This window comes from Gymnoscopelus microlampas (assembly GCF_963454915.1).
Source record: "Gymnoscopelus microlampas genome assembly, chromosome: 18".
In the NCBI taxonomy this organism is placed as follows: Eukaryota; Metazoa; Chordata; class Actinopteri; order Myctophiformes; family Myctophidae; genus Gymnoscopelus; species Gymnoscopelus microlampas.
The window spans coordinates 18,678,820-18,706,220 of record NC_139955.1 but is presented as its reverse complement, the minus strand read 5'-3'; the positions used below and the strand labels follow the sequence as shown (position 1 = coordinate 18,706,220).

The following is a 27,401-nucleotide window of genomic DNA, read 5'->3' as shown; positions in this document are numbered from 1 at the left end:
TGCCTTACCTAACGTTCCCTGTGGGCTCTCTGGGGGATCGCAGAGCAAGAACAGTGACTCGCAGAACTGAATCCATTAATTTTGTACTAACCTTTTGCTCTTTTCCTCCCCCCCTCTCTCTCTCTCTCTCTCTCTTCATCTCTCTCTTTTCTCTTCCAGGTGACTGAAGACAGTAGACTGTCATTGCAGAGGTGTCCAGGAGGTGTCCCTCCCTCCCTCCCTCCCTCCCTCTCCCCTCTCCCCTGCGTCCATCTCTCCTCCTCCGCCCCTCCCGTCCTTCCTAACACCAGCATGGACCTGAAGGACCGAAGGCACCGCTCTCTGACCAGGGGCCACTGCTCCAAAGAGCCCCACTACAACACCTCATCCCTGGATGCGGACGAGTGCCGTGTGCCCACCCAGAAGTCCTACAGCTCCAGTGAGACCCTCAAGGCCTTTGACCACGAGCAGAGGCTGCACTACGCGGGCTGCATGTCCGACTTGGTGCATCACGAGGCGGATGAATATTCCAGACAAGGTGGGTGTCTGAAGTGTTTTGTCCATGCAAGCCCCCGCCCACCCCGCCCACCCCCACACATCTCAGAGCAAAGTTGTACTGTAATGCTGGGCTGTATCCGTGCACTAGTACACGTTGTGTAGTGCACAAACCTTGTTATCGCTAAATGTGCAAAATCTCAACTTCAAATCAAGTTAAGTCGAGTTTATTTTGTATCGCCGTTAATCTGTTACGGTCTCAACGGGCTACAAAGAAAGGCATGATTAGCCAAACAAAGCACCAGGACAACTGAGGTAAACACTGCGAAATGTGCCCTATACACTGCATGGGAATCAGCCTGGTTTAGCTTTGCGCCAGTTGTGAAATCAAATGGTATCCTAGAATTCTAGCTAATTCCACTGCACCATCATTCCACAGGAATTGTTAAGTAAAGAACATCTTATGAAGCATCTTAGCAACACTCACCATCACATCGATGTTGCTGTGGTTCATCACAGCAACAAGAACCTGCATGTTAAAGTCACCAGATGGCATTTACTGTAGACTGTTCTTTGGGACAGAAGACTAAAGCAGGCCTTTAGCACTGGCAAGCCTGTCATAATGAACTTCACTATTCCCTGGTGAGCGAGTCAGCCAATAGGCCGATAAGTCATTTCTAAAGGGTGGGGCACCTTTCAGACATGTCTTTAGTGTGTGTGTGTGTGTGTGTGTGTGTGTGTGTGTGTGTGTGTGTGTGTGTGTGTGTGTGTGTGTGTGTGTGTGTGTGTGAGAGAGCGAGCGTGCATGTGTGTGTACACATGCATATACTGCAGGGGGACACGAAACAGGCAGTATTGATCCCTGGCTAGTGAAAGGAGTCAGATTCAATGGGATTGATCTGTGCTAAGCTCTGTTTTCTCTGCCTCATGGACATAGTAGCAGTAAATGACAAGACAGCTCAAAGGCTTAAAATAGAATATAATGGAATAGAATAGAATACTTTAAAAAAAAAAAACACAACTTTTCCACTTGTTCAGGACGTCCTTGGTTGCTTAGATACCTGTCGAAGTATTTCATAAAGACTTGACATCATCATACACAATCCATCCAAAGCTATAACTGAGTTCTTGTCTTAATGATTGAGTGTCTCTATCCCATGCACAGTTTTAGTCAGAAACATTGTCCTTATAGATTTATCAATTTATTGCAACAAGTACAGTTACTTGGCACTGATGGCTCTGCTCTTAAGATTTGCCAAGCAGCAATAGTGGGTCCAAAGCAAGACATTCAATTTCAGTTTAACATTTGAACCATGGAAGACTCTGGCCTACTGTAGAAATGTGGATGCAGCAGGGGTGGTGGAGGCAAAGCCTTGCCAGAAGAATAGATTGTGTGGCAGCATTGTTGTTTTTAGCAGGGATCGGTGTAGGAGGAAGCCATATTTAAATGGACTGCCTTTGTTGTGAGAATGGGCTGTGATTGGTGCATGGAAATGCGTGGCTGATTACGAACGCTGATTCAATCAGCGGGTTGTCAGCTGATTACAGCTGGGGCGTGTGGCTCCTGTGTCCTGCATAAACTAATGCAATGCTCAATTTAGACAAAATGTTCTAATGTACGTTCCAAGCCGTTTTCATAGAACAACTTAATGGCTCTCCTGCAGCGACAAAAGTGTTCATTATGAGAGAATAGAAAAGAACAGCACAGTGCTTTCTTTAATAGGAAAGGAACATGTGTAGAAAGGAAAGGAGGATACTGTAGATTGAAAGAATGGATGAAAGTCATGTCAGTGGGTGTCGTGTATTGTGTTAAGACACAGTCCACCACCGCACCGCGCTGACCTCACACTAGGCAATGTGACTGGTCGATACCGCAGTCCCCTCAGCCAATCAGCTCCCTGTAAAGTCTCAGAGCCACAGATGCATCGTGGGAAGTGTGGCCACAGGAGACCAACAGTATCGAGGCACCATATGGACTGTCACACCACAGGGACGAGTGTTAGAGGGAAGGAGGGAGGGAATCAGAGAGACAAAAACAGAGACGAGAGAGAGATTAGAGAGGAACAAAAAGAATGAGAAGCCAGATAAACTTTTAAGATAAATCTTTATTGATCCCCATGAGGAAATTCTGGTATCATAGCATTCAAGAGTTCAAGAACCACACCAAAATAAATAAGAATAAAAATAAAGATAAGCTGGTGACACTAGATATCTGCTCTGAATGAGTGAATGAGTTAGCATAATGTACTTTCAATCAATAAAATATAAATGTGCAGTATATTCTACATCTAAATACTATCAGGCTACGTATTACATTATAAACAGTTAGGAACATGAATGCTTGTTTTCATTAACCAATGATTTTTCACCATGCAGACAGTGTGCACGCACACGCACACACATACCACGCACGCACGCACGCACAGACAGACTCTCTCTCATAATGACAGTAGTATCATATCAATATCATGGTCAGTTTCATGGTCAGTATCATGTCAGTTGCGTTCCAGTTCAAACATGTTGCGCTCCAGTTCAAGGAGGTTGCGTTCCACTTCAAAATGTTGCGTTCTACTTCAAAAACTATTGTGTTACACTTCAAAGATGTTGCTTTCATGTTCCGTTCCGCTTCAACAACGTATCGTTCCACTTCAAAAACTGTTACGTTCCACTTGAGATGTATCGTCCCACTTCAAACATGTTGTGTTCATGTTGGATTCCACTTAAGCCAATTTTAATATAGAATATATACAGTATACCTGTATATATATTTTTAAGGGAGGACCGGCCCGGTGGCGGACCACGGCCACGTCACTCTGACTCGGACATAACCATAAACAACCCTGATACAGGCATGTCATTATGACTCGGACATAACCATAAACAAACCCCATATGCCCATATATAGGCATATGGAGATCCAGTTGTCCAGAGCTACAGATCCGACCGCTATGCACATATGGTCATGTGCATAAATAGATGTGAGGGCCACAAAGCGTAGCGGCCCCGAACTCTAGATGTTAGGACCTCTAGTTAGTATATACCTTCAACAGTGAATATCTGGATGAATATAAGAACCTATATCAACAGTCTATGAGTGAGTGTATATATACAGTCTTTCAACAGTTATCCTTAACAATCATCTGTCAAAGTTCAGCCAATGTACATACCAGTAGTCCATGTGTCCAAGTTAGTGCAGAGTCCATGCAGGTGTCAGTAGTCAAATGTCAGACAGTGCAGGTTCTCATCATCACACATACTGCCTCTAAAATCATTGGCCTTTCCACAACTCTCAGACAGGAACGACGGACATCACATGCCTGACACTCGCCATAGCAAATGACACTCATCACCCCCTCAATCATCACTTCACATTACTGCCATCTGGACCGAGATGGAGGACTTTAAAATGAAGAAGAGTTCGTTTTAGCTGGAGTTTTGTCACGCTCTGCCCTTGCAGCATTAAAGGGACTACACCATGAATTTTAACTTTTTTTTTGTAACTCTTTCACAGCAAATCTGGGGTTTTCTGTAAATTGGTCTCAAAACAGGCCAAACGGATTTGCACCCTGACGTGACGTGACGTCACGTCAGATTACAATACCTCCCGTTTTTCAGTTCCAACCAAAAAATATATATATATCTTTTTTTTCTCCTTCTTTTTTCTTTTTTACTTTTTCCACACAGAACCAGGAGATAACATGCATACAAACTGGCTCAATAGCGCCCTGTGCCAAACAGGACAATGTGGTATTGCAGGTGAAAGTGCTTTATAAGCCAGAGAGAAGTTAGCTGGAATGAGTATATCTGAGGCTCGATTTAGGCTCAAACCTTTTGAAAAACGTTTGAGGGACATAAACAATATGATATTAAATATATATATTTTTTTTAAATTCATGGTTTTAGATCCTTTAAACAAACTGCCTCGCTGATGATGTCGTGTGCAGGGATGTATGGACGAATTTAGGTAGATTCTTTGTATTGTCCTTTACCTGTACAGTATGTTGCTGTTTTTAGTATGCTACTTTGTTTAACCCATTAAAACCGGACACGCATCTGTGTAACCACTTAAACCATTATTTTATTTTATCTTTGGCTATTCAAAAATAGCAGATATACAAGCTCATAGCGCGGCACCGAGTGCCGCGCTATGAGCTTGTAGATCTGCTAGTTATAGGATTTACAAGACATGTGTAGAATCGGAACCTCAGGACTTAATGAGTTAAGTCTGTGTGTTTCTGTGTAGAACTGGCTGTGAAAACAAATCTCCCTCTGGAACAGTAAAGTCTAATCTAATATGGGGGTCAAGCTTGGTTTTCCTGTCCTTGCCGTGTTTGTGCCAATTAGAAATAGATTCTAGAAATGAGAGAATTTGGGATTGAAACAATGTTCTCCTTTTGGAAGAAGTAGCACATGATTAAGAGGCAACATTAGGACAGGACTAGGACAGAGAAATGAGTCAGAGAAATGCAATTATATTTCTTAACTAGAGTACTACCCTAAGATATTAAACTGGGTCCTGAGAGAAAATAACATTCAAATAATGTTTTGTTCCTTTTACTTCACCAAGCAGTATCTAACAGAAGGTTCAGACGTAAGATGTGGTATTTGAGCTGACCCTTGTGAGATATTAGTAATTCATGCACCTCTGTGCCTCCCTGAAGAGCATGATTAGGCTTTGATGAAATTATAATGATGTTGTTCCTTTGTATTGCAGACCCATCATGGCGGGATTTGCTCCTTGTTAAGAAGTTTTGAGGTCACCCAAAAGCTGCACGAACATTCTGCAACATTGCTCTAACGACTTGTGTAGCGTAACCAATTTACAGTTTGGTGGCTTGTTGATGCATATTGATTGGCCCGTACATCTGTCACTTTATTTCTGTGTGAGACGAGTGGGTGTGAGTCAAACCCAGGTGAGAATGAGAATAAAGCACGAAGAGCATGGAGGCACTGAACACACACACACAAGCACACAAGCACACAGATGCTATGTGCACCTTAGGCCAGAGTGTGTGTATTGACTTGCTCAGTTAGAGAAGTGAAGTTACTTTTAAGGCAGATATCTATCTTGTTGCCTTTCTCTGTCAGTGTCTCCTCTCTGTCACTCAATATTTCAGTACCCATCTGTCTCAGTGTTGACGTTCACAAGCCCTGCTCTTGTCTGCTCCGCTGTATTAGCAGCGAGAAACAAGACAGAATATTGTAATGTCCTGATTATACTTGGAGAAAACGTCCCTATTGGTCTTTATACTGCAGTTCGGTTCAGCATGCACTGCTGCTAATTTACACGATATGGGGTTACAGATCTTTTATCATCTTATTTCGTCGTCCTCTTATCTTGGCAATGCCCACGTGATACAATTCTCAACTTGATTCATGCAGCTGCATTTATATAAGCTGTGGGGGGCTTCTGGGGACATTCACAGGTTAATATATTTTGACCTTTAACCTCAGTTTGGAGCATTGGAGGATCTTTCGAAGACCTCATGTCCCCAAGCGACGAACTGCTCCTCCAAACCCGAGAGGTTCAGATGGACTGGCGCTCGTCGCTACGTTCCCATTGATCCAATGCCCCCCCTGTGTTGGTTGGATCTCACCCCTGCTGTTACCCCATTACACACTCATTAGCCGGTCTGCTTGGATTACCACAGCCAATTAACACACTCCCTTCCCTAGCCATACAGCACTGCGGCGTAGAAAGTTCATCCGGAGTATTCTCTGTTCTATAGCACAAAGCGGCATATCGTCTCTGTGGAAACCTGTCCAAAACTCTTCAGGAATTGTAATGGTTTGTTCCATTTACACCTGTAAATGTGTTCAAATGGGCCCCTGTGTATTAATCACAAGCTCTTATTCATATTTTTCATTGGTTGGAAAACCCTCAGACACACATAACCGCTTTCAACTTGTCGTCCCTATTTTGGGCATGTCACATTTGGAACCGTTTTCGGAACCGGTTTTATCACTGTCAGAGCTGGTATGTGGACTTCATGTCTGCCTTTTCAGTGCCATGGTCCTGTTTCCTAAATTTTTTATATACCGTATTGAGGAAGATATTTTTATTTTATCTTATTGTAAGTGTTAAAATGTTTTTCTGTGGACGCTCCACACAGTTAGTTAAGAATATCAGGTTGGGACCTTAAGGACCACCCACTTCATACATATTTATTATAACAACACTGAGTGCTCTGCCTTTGTTTTCATTTAATTTATTTAGCGAGTACACACCTTATGTATATTTGATATTGTTTTGTTATTTGACATTTTCCTTTTTGTTTTCTCTACTCTTAGGATTATCATTTTTGTCACGGCAATTCTTGGGAGCTTGTAGGCTGCAGAAAATAATTCCACCCACCCTGTGATTTGACAATGAACTTGAAGTTTAAGCTGGAATTGACGTGTAGTTTTACCAAAGCATTAGGCTACCCTCACTACCAGTGTCTGTATGAGGACCGGGACCTTGGACATTTATCCCTGCTGAGCACAAATGATCCGTCTAGGCGCTCGGGTAGCGCAGTGGTAAAGTACCTGCCCACCACCTACAGTAGGCAAACACAATTAGCCCATGTTCGGGGGAGGGAAACTGGGCGGGGAGGGTGATATTTTGTCACTGCACGTATTCCTACGGGTTGGGGCGGCACCTGTCAGTGGGGAGTGTTGGGCGGGAGGAGTAGGATGGAGGTGCCAACATCCTCCCGGTGGGGGCTCCTGACTGGCAGGTGAGCCAGTATGATACAACAGCAGTGACAACACACAGAAATGTGTGTGGGGAGGAATCCATTGGCATGACGACAAAAACAAAGGTGTAAAAGAAACAAACCGTTGTGAATGTGGTCGTATTGGACACGTTGTGAGCTTTTTGCCCAGTCCTATAGGCAGTTATTACTCACCTTGAGCTATCAAATGCAGCTTTTTCTCGGTCTGGCCAGAGATTATTGAGCACAAAAGCTTTGTTGTTACTTCACAATTAAGAAACAATAGAGAGAGCAGCTGCTAATGTTTTAAAATGTCAGACTGATGAAGGAATGGAATGGAATTATTGGTTATGTGTTGAACTAAACTCTCAATAGCCACCCACTGCATTCAGTCACAAATAAGTATTCAACTCAACTTTTATTGTCAAATCACAGATTTACTGGTCTAAAGAAGTGGGTTAAGTTCTTTGTTGCGCAAGCTCCATCAATACAGTTTCAAGAAAAGTGGAAAGAGATTGAGAACAAATCAAACAGAAAAACAGGTCAGATATCAATATGGGCTGTGTTAAATATACATTAGGCGCATGGTTAAAATAGCAGTCGGATGAGGCGGTTAAAATGTCATACGGTACGTAAGGTACATGGTTTATGGAAAACATCAATAAAATGAGGGAGTATTTTCCGCTGGCCGTGGTATAACACTGGAAATACGAGCTGTGTCATTTATCAACACCTTTATCTGTGTAACGGTCAGCAATGTGTGTTCAGAGTGGGATGTTAGAACGTAGGTTTTTAAAGTGGGGGCTACCATGGGTGGCAATTGGAAAGGAGAAAAATACACTGTATATATGTCATTTCAATTCAATTAATCAGATTATTGTGACACTTTAACAACTTAAAAGAGAAAAGAAAATCTCTTCAAAACAGTTCTCCATCAATTAAAAAAAAACAAGACATATATCACATATATCACAAGATAATATAATATTACATTAAACAAAACAGACGAATAAAAACACTTAAGATTCAGGGCTTGACATTATTGTCAAAAACAATAATGTTTGAAGATAGTCAAAATAGTCAATCTACGATCTCACAACATGTAGCAATGTGGCACGTAGCCAAAGGCTATGGCTATTTAGGGGACCATGGCATGGAGAAGCTTAGAACAATAATGAAGGAACGGTAACCAGAAAGTATGATCTTCTAAGAAGCTTCACAGTGTTCAGTCAGACAGAGACACCCAAGCCTTCAAATGATGTTATTTTCTCTGTGATGTCTACTCTGTTTGCAGAGTGTGAACTTGTGCCGCCTCAATAAATGAGGTGGGCTGCACTGCTTCCCCCGTCCTGAGGCGGGATAGATTCTGCCTTCATGACGATACCTTGGGGCGAGCATAAGCCTCGCGTCAATTGATTTTGTAGCATCACACTTCTATCTGAATGCCGGAGAATAATGAGCATGCGTTAACAAACATCCTTGTCTGAATGAGTGAAATCACAGAGGAGCCATGGAAATATCATATCACACCTCTGCCTGAGACACTAATTCTCTCTCTCTCTCTCTCTCTCGTTCAGTATGCTATCCTTTGTTTCTACCCTGCAGGTCTTTACTGTCTAAAGTCTCCATGACCTAAATAAGCCCTTATATACACACACACACACACACACACACACACACACACACACACACACACACACACACACACACACACTGACTGGTCAGTGCTTGTCTATGTGAAACTGATGTACCCTCCATTTATCCACACAACTGCAGAATAAATCACTTTGTCAAATATTGTGCTGGGAAGGTGCTAGCTAGCTCTGATGGAGGCATGCGCGCACGTGCACACACACACACACACACACACGCACACGCACACGCACACGCACACACACACTGTACAATATACTGTACATGCAGATATTGGCAACAAATAAGACCAGACACCGGAAATAAAACCAGAGGTTTGGACAAACTTTGCTGCCATCAGCTCTTTTCCTAGAATAAAAATGTATCAGACGACGATGTGTGGATTTAGTGTGAGTTGAGTTAATCTGTGTTTACTATGTAATGACCCTCTTTGACTCCGTTTGGCAGGTTTTGATAAATGAGGCAGATTGTAAATGTCACAGTTATCAAGTGTGAATTTTTTCTCCTTTTTTTTCTCCAGCCAAGGCGCTAGCTTCCTAGACTGTAATTAAACATGTTCCCCAGCCTGTGTGTGTGTGTGTGTGTGTGTGTGTGTGTGTGTGTGTGTGTGTGTGTGTGTGTGTGTGCGTGTACCCTTTCACATGTGCATGCCTATATTTGTGTTATTTCCATGCTTTAGTTAGCAGAAAAGATATGAGGCTGATTTGCATTCCAATTCCTGTCATTGCGTCGTGTAAATTAACTTCCATCACTGCAACATTAAGATGAAGGAGATGAAGAGAGACGTAAAGAACGAGCCTATAGATTGAGAGGAGAAGTGATTTAGGAATGGCGGACGGAGGTAGAGAAGATGGATGGAGTCAGTGTACTTGCAGATGGAGGGAATTGATATGGGTTTAAAGGAGAGAGGGATGGATTATCAAAAGACAGACGGACAGGAATTAATTTAACATCAACCTACAGAATTATTGTGTATTCATGCCAACACCTTTCCATCTGCGACTCACCGGCACTGCTTTTTGATTTTGCACGTTTACAACATAAAACAATACTTCCTTGATTATAGGACTGGACCGAATCCAAAACATGCAAAGGGTTCGGAATTTGCTCGGTATGTTGGCATTAGAACCTCAATTCAGAATTTGTGATTCGTTTAGGTGTGAGTTCGTCAGTCGATTTAGAATCCTATGCAGCTTTTCCATTACAAAAAATAAAATACCGTATTGCAATGTGACTCGTTGTGACAGCTTGTTAGCTTGTAGATCGGCTTTTTCACTATCGATAATAGGACTGGACACAACATTTATGTTTGTTAGATATATTCGCATTCACATCTCAAATGCAGGATTTGTCATGTGTTCTGGTATGAGTTGCGGTGCATTGTGAGCTTGTAGGTCTACTTTCTATTTTCTGCAAAAGTTTTCCCCACAATACGGATGCTGGTGTGTAAGTGGTTAAAACGCACACATCCATGGCCCGGGAAGAGTTAAACATAAAGCACACCCTCCTCCACTTTCCTGAGTCCTTCAATCTGTCTTGTTGGAACCCTCCAGAGTGACGGCACAGTCGGGCATGCTGGGTTCCAGCCATGTCTCTGTGAATGCCAAAACACAGCAGTTCCTAATGTCCCGTCGCTGTTTAATCAAGATAGTAGAACATGTGAAAGGCTTGCGGACATCCCATGCAATTTGCCACAGACTGTGAAAGCCACTTACATTGGCTTTTGCAGTATGAACAAAATCATTTTGCCATGCTTTCCACTGGCATATGGGGAATATTCTGTCTTCCATGTTATTCATGAATACTGGGATATTCATGAGCAGGACATAAAGGATGCATGGATCTATTCACTGCTGTTCACCTCAGCGTGTTCTGTAATATATTGTCTGTATTCATGGGGTGGCTTTACATTTCTGCTGTATTCCATTCATATAGGGATGGGAGGTGTTTCAGAGGGTCAAAGCCTCGTTGAGTAATGTATAGCCTTGGGAACCAATGGTTCCTGAGCCATGTGGCCCATAGGTCAGGAGGCTACCTCCTGTTTCTTTAGTGTGAGGCTGCTTGATGTACAAGTACACCCCCTGGACATGACGCTAGTATGTCGCAGGGCCTTACCGCCAATTCAACCCTTGATGCTGAGTGTTAACAGGGAGGCATTTGGAACCATTTTTATAGTCTTTTGTATGACTCGGTCGGGGGTTGAACCCCCAACCTCCCACACTCATGGCGGACAAAGTAACAAAGTACATTTACTTGTACTTACTTGAACATTTCTGACAATTTCTGAAAATGTACTTCATAATAATAACAATCCTACTATAATTCTAGTAACCTCTGTCTGTAGTGGTGAGTGAGTGAGTGAGTGAGTAGGTGAAGCTACCCGGTTCTCCTCAGTGGCTGGACCAATTGCTCTGATTTTGCACACAGCCATTGACCATTACCATCTGAACTTAACTGTGAAGCCCGTTTTTCAATTTCATCAAATCTCAGCTTCTTATTAGCGTTTTTGTGTCAAACACTGTCGCCATGGTTACGGGGCTGCCCAGCTATGGGACGAACTGCCTCCCGGGTTGCCAGATCATGTGCGCATATCCCCCCACGGATGCGTCGACCAGGTATGGTCTAGTAATAATAATTAGAATAATATGTACTTCTGAATACTTGAGTATGTACTTGAGTATACTTTGTCCACCACTGGCTCTGACCACAAGGCCACTGAGCTGGTGGGAGGAGTTGCAAAGGACCAATGCTCGTATACAGTACTTCCCTGTGATGAGTCACTGTTCACTGGGCAGGTGCACAGAGAATGGCTGACATGTGGCATGTATTTTGGTCCCCTCATTAAGACATGAGAGGGCCCCCGTTGTTCAGACAGGAGCCAAAAGATACGACGTGACACCTGGGGAGGTGGGAGTGTTTGACCACGACAACCTTATTTGGAAAGAACTGTTAGCTCGTTGCTGCAGTGCTAATGGTGGCGTTAATGATGTGTGGACAGTATTTTGTGTGTGTGTGTGTGTGTGTGTGTGTGTGTGTGTGTGTGTTTGAGATGTTCCTTAACTGGCTTTTTACATAATCAACACCGCACGGCCCGATGAGGTTAAGCGAGAGTTAGCTGTCGGGATCCTGTCATGACATGTCAGATACTGGCAGGGGACATTATGAGGCTACAGAACAAGACTACAGCCACTCACTGTGAAACAAATTAAGAATTAAAGAATGACTGAGGCAGGCAGGTGCAGATACAAACACTGGCATTGTGTAAATATTCAAGTTTTATTTTTCCATTTGGTGTGAATCAGCCTGGAAAGAAAGGATGTCTAAACTCCTAAATAGAACTACTCATTGCATATGGGATCAATAAGCCATTAATCCCCTTTCTGTGACCTTTTCTTTGAGGGCTGTGAATGTGATGAGAGTTATAATAAAAACATTGGTGTATCAGCAACCTGCGGTTGGAATCTTAAAAATAGAAAGACCGACCACGAAAAGCCTCTCCAAAACTCTTGAAACAAAAGCTAATAAATGATTATATTTAGCAAGCAGTTTAAACCTGACGAGCGAGGAAAAACATAAAGTAAAAGAAAGCCTGGGTTTAAAAAGAAAATGGAGCTTGCAGATGGAAATAATTACAGTAGTTTTCTCCCATTACAAGCAGGAATTGAAGGTGAGTGGTTAAACAACACTTGGTCGTTTTGAAGCTTTGTAGCTTCAGTTGAAGCCAGCTCAACTTGGATTGTTGCTTTTGTAGCATCTACAAACTTCGGACGTCACTTTGTATCTTCATGTCGCCGGCTTCCATTGAAAATGAATGGCAGCCTTGTAGCTTGGCATCTGCCAGTGTGAACACTGCATGAGAGACAGGTTATCTCTGAAGGGATTAGATTCAAGGCCTGGAGTTATGTGTGCTTCCAGAAATACATATGGCCATTTGCCACTATGTCTAGACAATGTCCTGTCCAATCTTCTCATTATATTTCTACTTTTTCCAACCAGCACATTACTGTCCGCAATAGAAAACATGATGAATAGCATGCATTATGTTTTTATTATTATTATTTGCCTCTAAGATCAGGTCAGCCTGACCAATTTTGTGATTTGGAAGGTTCCACTTCCATGACTTTTCCTAAATATTCAATCCAAATGTTCTGTTTTTTTTTGTCTAAATTGACTCACTCGCCACTCTCACCCATTCTCACCTCAGGCAGAAGGTCTTCACACCTCCAGACCACCTGGAGATGCGTCATTGTTCTAGTTAATGGGATCATTTGCACACTGTCAGCTTGGAACCTGGCAAAGCGAACTCTCCCCCCTAAATAGAAATGACAGTGTTTAAAATAACTCCAACCTTCTTAGTTACCATTCCCAATGGAGCACACTTTATAATATATCGAATCTGCTCTTCAATGAGATATGCGTCTGGGCACATGGAGAGTCTGTCTCCGGCTTCAGACAGCAGGCATAGATTTGACTTGAACTACTGAAAAGTTAATCTGTGTAACTTATAAAGTTACACAGTATTAAGTTATATTTTAGATTTAGTTTTCTGCCTCTAAGCCAAATGAAGTGTAGTATACTTGTGAGATGTGAGTGGGATTGAAATGTTGTGTAAGCAAAGCCAATCGATATTTAAAAGACAATGGTATCCCCGTTGCGTGGGGGAGAAGGTGTTAGGACGTGTGGAGCCCAGAAGGGAGGCAGTGGCCAATGAAATCGCAGGAAAAAAGGTCAATTTTACAGATTGTCTGTCTGTGTGTTAGGTGGACTTTATGCCGTCACTCAAGTGTTAACAGTAGATGAATCCTGAACTGTAATAAAAAATAATGTGGAGCTTTTTGCAGGGATAATGTCATGAAAGGTGCTTTACAAATAAAGTTGATTATCATTAGTCAAATGCTGCTACTGTATTTCCTGCACTGTGGGCTAATTCACAGGAGTACGGTCACTATTGCTTCCTGTCTGATCTTGACACGTTCTGCATCCAGGGGCCAATCAGTTCACCCATTGTCTCACACTGTGGTAGAAAATGGCATGTCAAAGGGTGGCCTATTCTGGGAACAATTGGAGCCAGAAAAAGAAGTATAATTGCAGGATTTGAAGCCCAGGAGTCCTGGCTGCTTTCCATCAAAAATCAACTAGCATAATACAGAATCCTGCCAAGTCTTTATCTGAGGTAATGTTACCAGCCTCTAACCACCATGGAGGCCCTGTGGTACCAACCTCTAACCACCGTGGTGGCCCATTTGTTCCTACCTCTAATATCCATGGTGGCCCAGTGGTACTAACGTCTAACCACCATTGTGGCCCAGTGGTACCAACCTCTAATGACCATGGAGGCCCACTGGCTTCAGGTGCGACACCATAGGGTAATGCCTTTGAATGAAGGTATCTTACATTGAAAATTATTGTCACAGTATTCTTTTTCTTTTACCAAAATAATCCGTAATGCTTACAGTATATAAGTGGGTAAAGGCAAATCATAGAACAGCTGTTGCGACAGATAATTTTACTGTAATATACCACTTATGCCATATGACGATATTGCGATATCCAAAATACCAGACTATATCTAGTTTCATATCACAATATCATTATACTATAGGAAGATGCCTTTTTAATCTAAGGGTGTTATGTTGCAAACTATTTTTTGTTTGTTTTTCAATGAAACCTGTTTTACTTTATCTATATTTATCCAGTTTCAGCCTCATTCATTATGTAACCATGTGAACTTAATCAAGTGTTCCGTGCTAAATAGTCTCTGATCGGTGAGCTGATAGCAAGCCATCTGTATCAAAATTTAAATTGCATCTTGAATATGAAATTAAAGATGATCAGCCTCCACTTGCTGTTGCCCACATGTCGGTGTGTTCTTCAGGCAAATTGTCAGGATTGTTGTGATTTTTAATGGCTGAGTAAAATCCAAATGGAAGATGATTAATTACACCTAGAGACAGTTACATAATACAACCAATTGGTTCTCTACCATGAAGACTGTAACCTAGTAACTATCACCCCCCACTCTCTCTTTCTCTCTCTGCCTCTTTGTCCTCCCCATCTCTCTCTCTCTCTCTCTGTCTCTCATGCCTTCTCTCTTTCTCTCGCTGCCTCAATCCATCCATCCATCACGCTGGTTGTGTTTTGGCTGTTGTCTTCACTCCCTCCGTCCACGCTGACAACCTCTCCTCTATTGGCGAAGAACAACCAGTGGAGCTGATTGTACTAGATCAGGAGCTCAATCCAACACACACACAGTAATACAAATGTTGCATTACTACTAGTGAAGAAAGTTGAGGACGGCAATTTTATGAATGCCATTTGTACAAATGTTTTTAAAATATATTTTTGGGGGCTTTTCTGGCTTCATTTATAGTGTATAGTGGAGATAAACAGGAAACAGGGAGAGACAGATGGGGAGAGACATGCAGCAAAGATCGTTAGGAACGGGACTCGAACCCGCGATGCGTTGTCAGGCTACATTAGAGCCTAAGTGCCCAGACTGCTATAATATATAGTACCTTTTATTAGAAGGATAAACCCCTTGAGATGCACCATCTCATTTTCGAGGGTATCCATAGCACAAATGAACAGGGCATACAATACACAAACAATACAACAAGATACATCCATGCAGACAGACGAGACACGAGCTCTCCCAAAGCTAGCCGCTCCCACCCCACCGGTTCAACCCCACACACACACACACACACACACACACACACACACACACACACACACACACACACACACACACACACACACACACACACACACACACACACACACACACACACACACACACACACACAGCAGAGGTGCCTGCACGCATAATACATGGGTGCCTGAAGGTAAACAGATGCGTTCGCTCACCTAATCTATACTTAGACAGCAGCACACATTAGTATGTACTGTACATGTGCAAGTGACAGCAACAATACAGTAGTGAGGGAGAGAGGCATTGATCCGATTAGAATATTCAGAGCCTTATTTGCCCCCACATCTGTCATAATGTGACACACCAAACATGCGATTGGTTTTCTATTTGTGGAATAAGTGAGATAGATTTTCACGTCTGCTTGAGGCCGCAGCTCCAATCCATCTTAGTTTGAGCACATCGTCACTGTCGGGCGGAAACCTTGTATCTCCATATTTCATCTTTATGTTTTTCTTCATATATTAAAGGAGCTACACCATGAATTTAAAAAATAATAATAATATTTGATATCATATTGTTTATGTCCCTCAAACGTTTTTCAAAAGGTTTGAGCCTAAATCAAGCCTCAGATATACTCATTCCAACTAACTTCTCTCTGGCTTATAAAGCACTTTCACCTGCAATACCACATTGTCCTGTTTGGCACGGGGCGCTATTGAGCCAGTTTGTATGCATGTCATGTCCTGGTTCTGTGTGGAAAAAGTAAAAAAAAAAAATAAGAAAAAATGTAAAAAAAATTAAAAATGAAAAAAAAAAAAATATTTTTTTTTTGATTTTTTTTTTTTGGTTAGAACTGAAAAACGGGAGGAATTGTTCCCAGACGTGACGTAGGGTGGGGGAACAAATCTGACGGACTGTTTTCAGACCAATTTACATGAAAACCACAGATAGCCTATGAAAGCCTGCATGCTCGAAGTCGGGTATTTGTTGGAACAGAAGAGAGGTGGGGGAGACCAAAAACACACAAAAATTAAGAAAAAGTTAAAATTCATGGTGTAGACCCTTTAATACCCTATTTTATACTTTGTCGTATGACAGTTTCGCGCAAAAGTAGCGAAAATAGCCGACCTTACAAGCTCACAACGTGTGGCGATGTGACGAGTTGAGGATGTACATCAGCTACAGTATTTACGCTTTTTTTTTATATTATAGGAAATTTTGCCTATGATAATTTTACATACATACTGTAATGACATGGCCAAAACAGGTATGCCACGTTGAAAGTGGTTACGTGTCCGTGAGTTTTATAAATATATATATTTTTAAATCCCACGATTTTGTAACCCTTTTTCACCCGGTGCCAATTATCTAAGTGATCCTGGGCACTACACTCCCCCCGCCAGCCTAGGGAGCCCAGAGCCGAGCTCATGCCTCCTTCAATGCATGAGAGCCAACTGAGCTTCTTGTCACCCGACAGGGGGGAGTTTCCCCGGTTGGACGTAGCGCGTGGAAGGAACACGCTATTCCAACCAGTTCCCTTCTCCTCCATCAGGCGCCCCGGCTGTCATGGGGGAGGCGGTATAGTGACCAGGATTACTACATGTTTTTGTGAGGGTATTAACTACCCTAGGGGACACGGGGAGAACATGCAAACTCCACACAGAGTAGGCCCTTTCGGGGCCTACTCAACCCCCCCCAGGGTATGGGCGCTGATGACGCGGAGGAGAAGACATGCCCCCAGTGCCCACAGCGTCCCCGGCGGGAATCGAACCCAGGACCTTCTAGCAGTGAGGCGAGTTTTATAAATATTTAACCAATTAAACATATTAACATGAGCTTGTGATTAAATAATAACTACATTGGACTCAATGGAACACAGGTTCTTTTTATTTATTTATTTTTTACAAAAAGTAACGGTTTTGGACACGCAAGGTTTCCTGGCGACAGCGGCGATATGAAATGATGAGAAGGCATGGGCTTGTATCTGCATTCTGATAGTGATAGGGAGTGATTGCAGGCTGTATGCGTAATCACTGCTTATAGGTGGTTAATTGCACATCTCTGTGGTTCGTTGGTGGGATGTGACAGACGGATGTGTGTTTGTTTGTTGTACATGCACACACACAGCCTTTTAACAACTTAAATCGTGTGCATCATAGGGTTGTCCTCGAGTAAAGAAATGGTCGTTGACTAAAGCCTGATTTATACTTTGTCGCAAGACGGTGTTGCACGCTGAAGATAGCTGACCTACAAGCTCGCAAAGCATTTTCGCCACGTGACACCGCTGTGCAACGGAGCACAACATTTTTAGGCCTTGATAGTCATAGAAATGTCAGTCAATTTCTTGACTTAATCGATGAATCTGTAAAACTGTGTTTGCTGCATATAATCATGCACAGACCAGACTTTTCATTCTGATATTGATTTCACAATGGCTGCTGGCTATTGGCCTTTTAAGGTAGAATTGAAGGGTTATATCTAGAGTTTACAAAAGATCTGATCATTATTTTTCAAGAAATGATTCATTTGGCATGGAAAAAAATGGCTAATAAACTTAAAGTCCTGGTCAGACCAAACTGATCTGTGTTTCTCAAATGAGGGTATGTGTACCCCTCGGCGTATGTGGTGGCACTTTCTCTTGATACAAAAAAAAGTGGATCAGCATCGGACCCAACAATCTGGCATCAGTCGGGCTGTAATACAGAGTACTTCCAGAGGAGCTCTTGAGTTGCGATTGAGCCGTGAAGAGGAGGATATGTGAAGATCCGGCAGATGATTCAGATCTCTAATTTCTCCCTCTGATTGCATCTGTAAGCTTGATGAGTCACCGTTAACCCCAGTCATACAGCTGCCTGGTTCCAAACACAACACCAAAACACACTCTCTCTCTCTCTTTCTCTCTGTATCACTGTTTTCTCTTCCTCCTCCTCTCCCTCTTCCTTTCCCAAACTGTTAATGAAGAGAATCACAACCCCCCCCCCAATGATCTCCTTAGCCCTAACAGCTGATGGTGAGCGATTGAAACCACAATACTCTTTTAATTAGTATAGAGAATAAATTGGTTGAGCATGCCTTTTTCCTTAATTGCTTTTTCCTCAGCTTGGATTTAATTGGGCTGCAGCAGTGTTTATTGATCTCCTCTGATGTGCTTTAATTTGGATAATTTTATATATTTATTTTGGATGTGACGAGCCGCTTTGTCCAGGCTGTGTGTGTGTGTGTGTGTGTGTACACGGTACTGTACTGTGTGTGTGCTGCAGCAGCAGTGCCGCAGTAGATCGACTGGTCCTCGGGTCCAGGGTGTGACCGTATACCTGGATGGAGAGATGATCAGAACCTGTGAGAGCCAACCGATAGACCCCCAGAGGATAGCTCTGTGATCTCACATAAACGCCTCATGAATGCAGATACAGAGAGGAGAGGAGGCAGAGGGGAGGGGAGGGGAAAGGAGCAGAGAGGAGAGGAGCGGAGGCCCCTCCTGATACAGTTCTTCCTGTTTTGTTTTTCGTTTGCTATCTGAGTCATGCTGCATCATCCCTCCTTCCCAGCTTGCACACCCATAAGCCCAATTGTGTGCCTCTTTCACTGCCAGTGTTAATTTTGTTGACTAAAACTATGACGAGAAATGTTCGCCGACTACCTTTCTTCACAGATAAACTAAATAAAAACTAAGCTATGGTGACTAAAACTAAGACTAAATATATTGACAATTTTGTCAGCAAATAAAAACTACCGGTAGACTAAAATGTTAGGAATAGTGGAGAAGAGATCCAGTAGAACTAAGACGAGTCATTTTATGTTTGGTTGCGTTCGGGTGTAGATCGGCTAGTGTAAAATCAGGCATTACGACGCCATCAAAGCCTGCCAAAATACATTGTCGGCAAAATCAAGTGTAGATTTAGTCGACTATAACCGTATGATATTTTGTCGACTAAAACCAGACTAAAACTAAAACTTTTCAGATGACCAAAATATGACTAAATATTCAAAAGACTATGACTAAAACTAAATCAACACTTTCATAATCTGTATGTGTGTGTGTGTGATGCACATAGGGTTACTGAGAGCCTATACTGTACAGTATGTTCACATGCTTTAATGTGACCCACACCTCTCTCACAGCGGGTAACTTCACCCTGGCTGAGCTGGGCGTGTGCGAGCCCTCGGCCTCACCCCACCCTGCCGCCGTCCCCTACTGTCCCGACCTGGGCCTCCTCCAGAGGGGCTACTCCCTGAGCGCCGGGTCTGATGCCGACTCGGACCCGGAGGGGCCCCTGTCTCCGGAGAGGGCCATCCAGCTGTGGGCCGGCCAAGGGGGAGGAGTCAAGTCGCGACGCAGCTCGGGCGTGTCCAGCCGCGAGAACTCGGCCCTCACCCTCACAGACTCAGACAACGAGCACAAGTCAGACGATGAGTCAGGTAGGACGGAGGGGTGTGGTCTGCTATTCTTTTACTGATGGGTCCTGTGAAATTATCGAGTAACTGACTGAGTGTGTGACTGACTGAATGACGGTCCGTCATTGACTGACTGACTGTGTGTGTGCGTGTGTGTGTGTGTGCGTGTTCGTGCGCATGCGTTAATCCAGTGGTTCTCAAAACGTTTTCATGACCCCCAAAATTGTATTTGGACACAGACCCCCATTTCAAAATCTTTTGTTGCAGGCACCCCCAGAAGCAAAGATTTGAGTTACAAATGTTGGCTTTATAAATATGTATATATTCAAAGATTTGCGCAAATTTTCCCGATTAAAAAAAAAAAAATTGCAGATCTACAAGCTCATAGCGCTATGAGCTAGTATATCTGCTATTTTTTGAATAACCACTTTGAGAACCAATGCGTTAATCAGTGACTGGCTGACTGAGTATGTGAATGAATAACTAAGTGATTAATTGAGTAAGAACGGATGTTACAAGAGGGGTCGTATAGACTGACAGCAGGACTGTCAGCGTTTCTAATGATCGCGTCTGAGAGTGCATGCAAAATGTCCTTCGCCGGCATAACTCTCATCGACATGCCTGCACTCTGTTCATCATAACTCAAATGTTCAGTCATTGTATGAATTGCCGGAGCGGTGGACTTATTGACTGATTCTATGTTTGATTTGAGGAACAGTGGCTTGGAATCCTTGGAGATTCATTGTGATTCTCATCAATAGCACTTACCCCAAAGCCCTCTGACTCAAACCTCAGTACAACACGTATCCTCAGATGTCTCTTCAGAGATGTAGCAGGCAGGTTGGAGACGGCAGCAATCTGTTTTTTGTGATGCAACAATGTGGTACATCTGGAGAAATGCTAATCATAATAGGGACCAAAACAGGGATGGCAGGTTGAAAATGAAAATAAAAAATGAAAAAAAGTTACCATTTTCAACCTGGTGTCCCAATTTGGGCATGTCAAAAAATGCTATAAAATAGCTGATATACAAGCTCACAATGCCTCACGATCTGACGGCGTAGATTGGATCTTTTTCAGATCTTCTATTTTGGAGGTTTTAGTAGACAATTATTTTGTCTATTTTGACAAGCTGTGAGCTTGTGAGTTGGCTGTTAGTCGTATGACAAAATATTTATATGGCTTAGTGTGATGCTATCTTTCATCTCAGGTCTGTACCTGTAAATCTCTCCCCACCAGCTTGACTCTGTCCCCTGACAGGAATCTTTCCTTCCTGGAGCAACTTTAGTTTATTGCAATAACTTCCCCGTTTCCTTGTTAATCCTGATGCTGTCGTAAACATGCGCGCGAAGAAACAAAGTGTCAATGGAGGTTAATGAAAAGTGGATGGAAGGAAAAAGCAACAGCCTTAATTAATTGAATTCTCGTCAGCCGGCGGCGTGTATCGGCCCCCCGGATCAGGCTCCGTCAGGCTGTGGGCCTCGGCGTCCGCACCGCAGACAACTCACGTCGACCGATCAAACTACTCAACACCTATTACAACACGTCGGGAAACACTTTCGCCAAGACGTGCCTCTCACTTCACCGCCTGATAATTGCTTTGTGGTTAATTACCAGGCTAATCTCCCAGCCGCAGATATCAGCCGCAGACTGTGTGTGTGTGTGTGTGTGTGTATGTGTGTGTGTGTCAAGGCTGGGAGGACGGCGACAGGAATTTTGTCGCGTCACATACAGACCTCGTAAGCTTTCTTCATTATCCAGCGCTGTGTGGTGATAATGGTTCGCGCTGCAGGACTGCAGTGACCTGGTGTTTTTCTTTCTTCGACTAGTTTCCCAGCAGACCCGGAGGGGCTTTATTTTATTATTGATATGCCTCTACTGTACTCATACAGAGGCAGAGCCTTTATTTGTGGGATAATAAGGGTATTTGACTGCAGAACGTGGCTGCGTGTAATACTGCATGACAATGAGCCTGTGTCATGTTTTATAGACCAGAGAAGATGTATTTCAGGGTTCAGGGAGGCAGTCCATCAGAGAAAGAGGGGTTCATGATGATGATACTTCATTGTGAGATCGAGTCTGAAATTGTTCTTGCGTCACAGAAACTCCATTTACAACAGAACAGAAAAAAGAGACATAACAGAAATACATCCAACATAACAAACAACATAATTGTGACAAATAGTGAAAATAGCTGATCTACAACCTGACAACACAATATCGCAATGTGGCGCATTGTGAGCTTGTAGATCTGGGATTATTATCATGTTGGAATGGAAAATCTTTAGAAATCATTGAAAATGTTGGCCTGTAATGTCATGTCCAATATACGTATAAGGCAGTTGAAAGTGGTTATTATGTTATTGCAGTACGCTGATTCAGTTTCTCAGGCGGTTGGCCTACAATCTTTTAGCAGATTGTCCTTTGGTGGAGCAGTTTTGTCTTTAAAGTAGACTGAAAAAAAGCTTGTACTTGTCTATGTATAGGCTATTACTATGCTGCAGAACACTCATGACAGGTGTTTGTGTGTGCGTGCATGCATGCGTGTGTTTTAGCATCCACGTGTTTGCATGCCTAATGCTTTTGCATATGGTTGCTGCCGGGTTGAAACCTTGTAAAAAAATCCTTTTTTATTATTTTAAAATGTGTGAACATAGTCTACAAACTTGTAGATATGCAATTTTCGCTACTTTTGGGTGGCACAATTGTATGATAATGGTGGACGTTGATTTATGAAAAAAAAACTTGACAAGTTGAAATATGGAGATAAGAGGTTTCTGCCTGACGGCAACAATATACGTTTGCCAAATGTGCGTTCGCAGACATGTGAAACAGCAACGGGTGGGGGGTGTCAAAACCGCAGGAAGAGCTGATCTGAGGGTCTAATAATAGAGCGCGACGGAGGCAGACAGAGAAACAACATCATAAACATGCTAACAAGTGGAAAAAGACACGCAGCGCTAAAATCACCAAATACAGTTCTGTGCAGCGCTCCCATCCTCTCTCTGCACCTCTAACAAGCTTCTGAAGTCTCACCTCAACACCTTCACCTGCTCCCATGCCTCCCCCCCTGCTTTCTTCTCCGTATTTTAAGGGGGTTCTGTTCCCTTGTTAAGCTCTTTTCACTGCAGCTTGTCAACTTTCTGGCAGACATCACTCTGAGGTTCGTAGCCTATAGGTAGCCTTGTGAGGGCAGGTATATGAAGAGTGTGCGTGTGTGTGCGTGAGTGACTGAGGACAAGTATGAACAAAAAAATGGATACAGAAAAAAGTCGCAAAGCTTAGGACAGGGAACTGTGCGTGTGTTGTAGTCAATTGTTCCCAATCGCTGTGCCGAGGCACATAGATGTGCTGTGAGATAAGTCCAGGGGTGCGTTGGGATTTTATCACAACCACACACACATTTTCACAATTGCGAAAATAGCAGATGTATTTTCGCTATGAATACAGGTGCGCCTTGAGATTTCGACTTGCCCATTGGTGTTGTGCCTTGGGCATAAAAAGTTTGAAAACCACTGCCGAAGCCTTTGTTCTCTGAGTACGGAGACTGTCTACACCTCGAGGCCGCTCAAAGGCGTGTTCCCATCAAAATTAACAACTGGTAGCATGCCAACGCAGGTGCTTTATAGAGCGCTAATCAAGGAGTGTTTAGAGAATATCTATGTCACCTCCAAGGGGGGTCATTCACAGAACATACAGTACTTTAGAGGATATGTAATGGAGTGGAGAGCTGGTCTAGATAATGATAGAGAACTGATGTACCATTGCGGAGCCGCCAACTTTAACCACTTAAACCCTATATACTTAATTGACCGGTATCCGCCAGGCGTCTATACTACTTTAGGCCACCTCCTGTTTTCCCTCTACACCAAATCTCTTCACAGAAAATATAGCCTATCTACATGCTTGTGAACTTGTGAACTATTTCCGCCAAATGTTCACCCCGGAATAGACATGCTGGGGTAGATGTGGTTAAGAGAGAGCTAAGTAACTCTGTCAAATCACTTTCATAATCTTCAAGTGCTTATCTATCATTCATCTCAAAGTCGGAACTGAAATTTGCGTATAAATATGAAAGTAATGCATAAATATCAAGTCAGGTTTAGTCCTCCAATATTTCAGAGGGTAGGGAGACTAATTATCAGTCTTTCGTAAGATCATTCATTAACATTGCAAGATCAGTCCCTCGTTACTTCAGTCATGCTGAGTCCAATTTAACAAAATGAATTCACCACCGAATCAGGTTAAAGCAATTCAAGTTTTTAAATGAATGTGTCACGTTTCTTCTTCGGGTCCATGTTCAGGAATCAAAATATAATGTGTACCAGCGCTGTCAAAGTAGACAAGTGACGGATGAATTTTGGGTGAGTGAAATTCACTGTTGTTTTGTTTGCTTTTTGTTTTTATTTTTTTAGACATCTCGTCTTCTATAGGGATACATTTTTAATGGATCTGCAACAACGTCTTCCTCCCTTCTACTATTCAGATCACAATTGCCAATTTTGTATGCCTCCTGCATACAAAAGCTTTTTCTCACCTTGGAAGTCCAGGTATTCAAATACAATTAATTCTGGGACAGGCGGCTGGCAAGACATTAGTGTAGACAAAACATCTTGTTACACTTGATTACTATTCTTGTTGTAAAACAAAAGGGAGAGCAGCTGTGCAGTCTAATGAAGGAACATGGAAAGATAGTCCTGCTATTAAATTAACACAACTCTGTCAGGCTGTCCTCATCCTTTTTCCTCCTCAGTGGTTAGACCAATCGATCTGAACACATGGACATTGACCACTGGCATATGCATGGAGTAAGGATTCTTCAGTTTCCCGAAGTTTAGCTGTTTGTTGGTAGACTATTTGCACCAGAGGCTGTTGTCGCGGTCCCTACAGCCAATGGAATCTGTGGTCGCAGTCCGATAGCATGGACAGATGATGGTTGGAAATGTGGGAGGAGTTGGCGCTGAATTCAGTTCAAGTTCAAGTTAATATTATTTAGTATATTTGTTGTAATTAATATTTTCACAATTGTATTGTTCAAATAAAGGGTTGGTGGAGCAAATCCACTATTCACTTGTTGAGTAAAATATTAATGAATGTATCAATTCAAAGAATAAAGTCATAAAGACATACTTCTATAAACTGTAGTTCCAAAGTTGTTGGGTCAAACTAAGCAAGTAATGCCTTAAGTTGTAAGTGTGTGTGTGTGTGTGTGTGTGTGTGTGTGTGTGTGTGTGCGCGCGTGTGCGTGTGCGTGTGCGTGTGCGTGCGTGCGTGCGTGCGGGCAGGACGGGCAGGAGAATGCCGTAAAATGAAAAATGGTGTGATGCGTTCGCAATTTAAAAACTTTTTTTTTTCAAATGCGGCTTTTTACTGACTGGACATGCACGCACACACACACACACACACACCTGCTTCCCCAGAGTCCTGCTCTTGTCAGTTCCTCTCTCAAAATTTCGTCATCTTCAAATCAAGGGCATGTGTCTGCATAATTTACAAAAATCATGATTAATCTACCAAAAATGTCTTCACTTTCTTTCTGAATGTAGTTTCTCTCCATCTCTTCCATCCAACTTGTAACAAGCGTTGATTCGAGAAGAGTCAGGAAGGGCCGTAAGCGAACCAAACAGAACCTATGTCAATAACAAATTAAAGAGTGTGATGTCTTGGATGGATACAATCTGCAGGGGACATGCCTGGTGTCTCAATACAATTAACACCATGTAGGTTCTTTACCTAAATCCCTGCACCTCAAATATAGAGGTATCACTTTTGTGTTTCTCAGCGATGGCTTAAAGCTTCACTCTGTAACTTTTTGTTCTACCCCGGATTCGAACTCGGGTCAGCTGCGCAAGTGCTAAATGTTTTTTTACTACTGAGCTAATACCACTGAGCTAAAAAATAAATGCTCAGGGGAGTCATTTAATTTTGACCTTCAGGCATTACCACTTCAGTCAACCAGTCGTGTCAAGCCAGACACGAGATGTAAATGTCTCAATTGAAGGGCAGGGAGACCACCCCATTTGTACTGTATAACTTATCAATGCTAACATTAACCTTTACTTTACCATACAGATTGGACAAAATAATGTTGTATTCACACAAAAAGGTACATGGTATAACTTTAACAGCAATGTTGCAAACTGTCAATGCACGTTACACAATTTCGGCCAATATTAATATTATTATCATCGTTTAGTTAATATCGTGACTGTCTTCCATTCTGTGAAATTTAAGGACAGTTTAGCGTGTGTGGGGGGGGGGGGGCATAGGCTGAGTGCGTTCTACACAGAAACATTACCAGGTGGAGTTGATTACATTATTTCTCTGGTAAAATATGGCTTGTTCGAGCGCTCGTTGAGCGATCCTTTTCATGGCAAGTTGCATGAGGCAATAATATGCGCATTTGTGTTGAAAATATAGGCTATCCACTGCGTCATCACTACTCTAATCTAAGATTTACAAGCAAGCCTCTCTCTGTCTGACATCACTAAAATCACTGTTTTTAGTTTGATTTGTCAATTGGACATGACAACAGCAGTTACAAAGGTTAGTGGAATTTATATTTGACATGCAGTATTGATATAATTTATTAGCCCACTCCAGTGGTCTATCCATACATTGAATGATATAGTAGTTACTAGTTAACAGCTTCACTTTGCAACCGCTGTGCAAGCAAGAAATGGTGCGTGCGTGCGTGCGTGCGTGCGTGCGTACGTGCGTGCTGAAAGGGCTGTGCTTCAGTCCGGATATTCAACGAGCACATAATGCGCCATCATAAACCGGAACGAGACATCAGAATCATATCGGTTCTATGCTGATTATGCATTTTTAAGTAAAAATCGTCTTATATGATGACCGATTAATCGTACATCTTTATTGCAAACAGCACTGTATGTATTACATCGTTGCTGTCGGGCAGAAATGTTGTATCTACATATTTAATCCTTTTATGATTTCTTTTTCATAAATGAATGCGTTCAATCGTTCAAATGTAGCAAATTATTTCTGTTTTCGCTTTAAAAAAATAAATGAATAAAAGTTGCCTATATTGACATACCCGAAATAAGGCTGTCTGTGGATTTTATACATATTTATCCAGTGAAAAGTATTAACAAGAGCTTGACTAAATAATAACTACATTTCACCCACTGGAACACATTATTTTTCCATTTCCTGAAAATGTACGAACATACAAGGTTTCTGCCCAACAGAGTTGATACAGTGGTAGGTACTGTATATAAACTGTGGCATATAATGTCTCCAGTCTCAACACAATTAACACCATGTAGAGTCATGACCCAAAGCCCTCTACTTCAAAAATAGAGATATCACTTTGTGTTTCTCTAAGTAGTGTTGCAAACAGTATGTACACGTACGTACGTATATACTGCATTATGCAATGTGTCAGGTATATATTCTGTGATGGTGTATATTTTCATACAGTACTGTATTATTATACAGTGCTGTATGTGTGTGTTTGTGCCGTGCTATATTTACATATGGCAAATAGAGGATATAATATGCAGTATCAG

At 42.4% G+C, this 27,401-nt stretch overlaps 1 protein-coding gene across 1 annotated transcript in view; it reads left to right on the top strand.

The window, feature by feature from the left end:
• Nucleotides 1–291: 291 nt before the first annotated feature.
• tenm2a (teneurin transmembrane protein 2a) overlaps nt 292–27,401 on the top strand; it is a gene marked incomplete at both ends in the record, with an annotated part of 272,638 nt that continues 245,528 nt past the window's right edge. Inside the window, 2 exons of the mRNA XM_084041921.1 lie at nt 292–517; nt 19,597–19,893. Coding sequence (XP_083898047.1) covers nt 292–517; nt 19,597–19,893 — 523 coding nt within the window. The remainder of the gene's footprint in view (nt 518–19,596; nt 19,894–27,401) is intronic.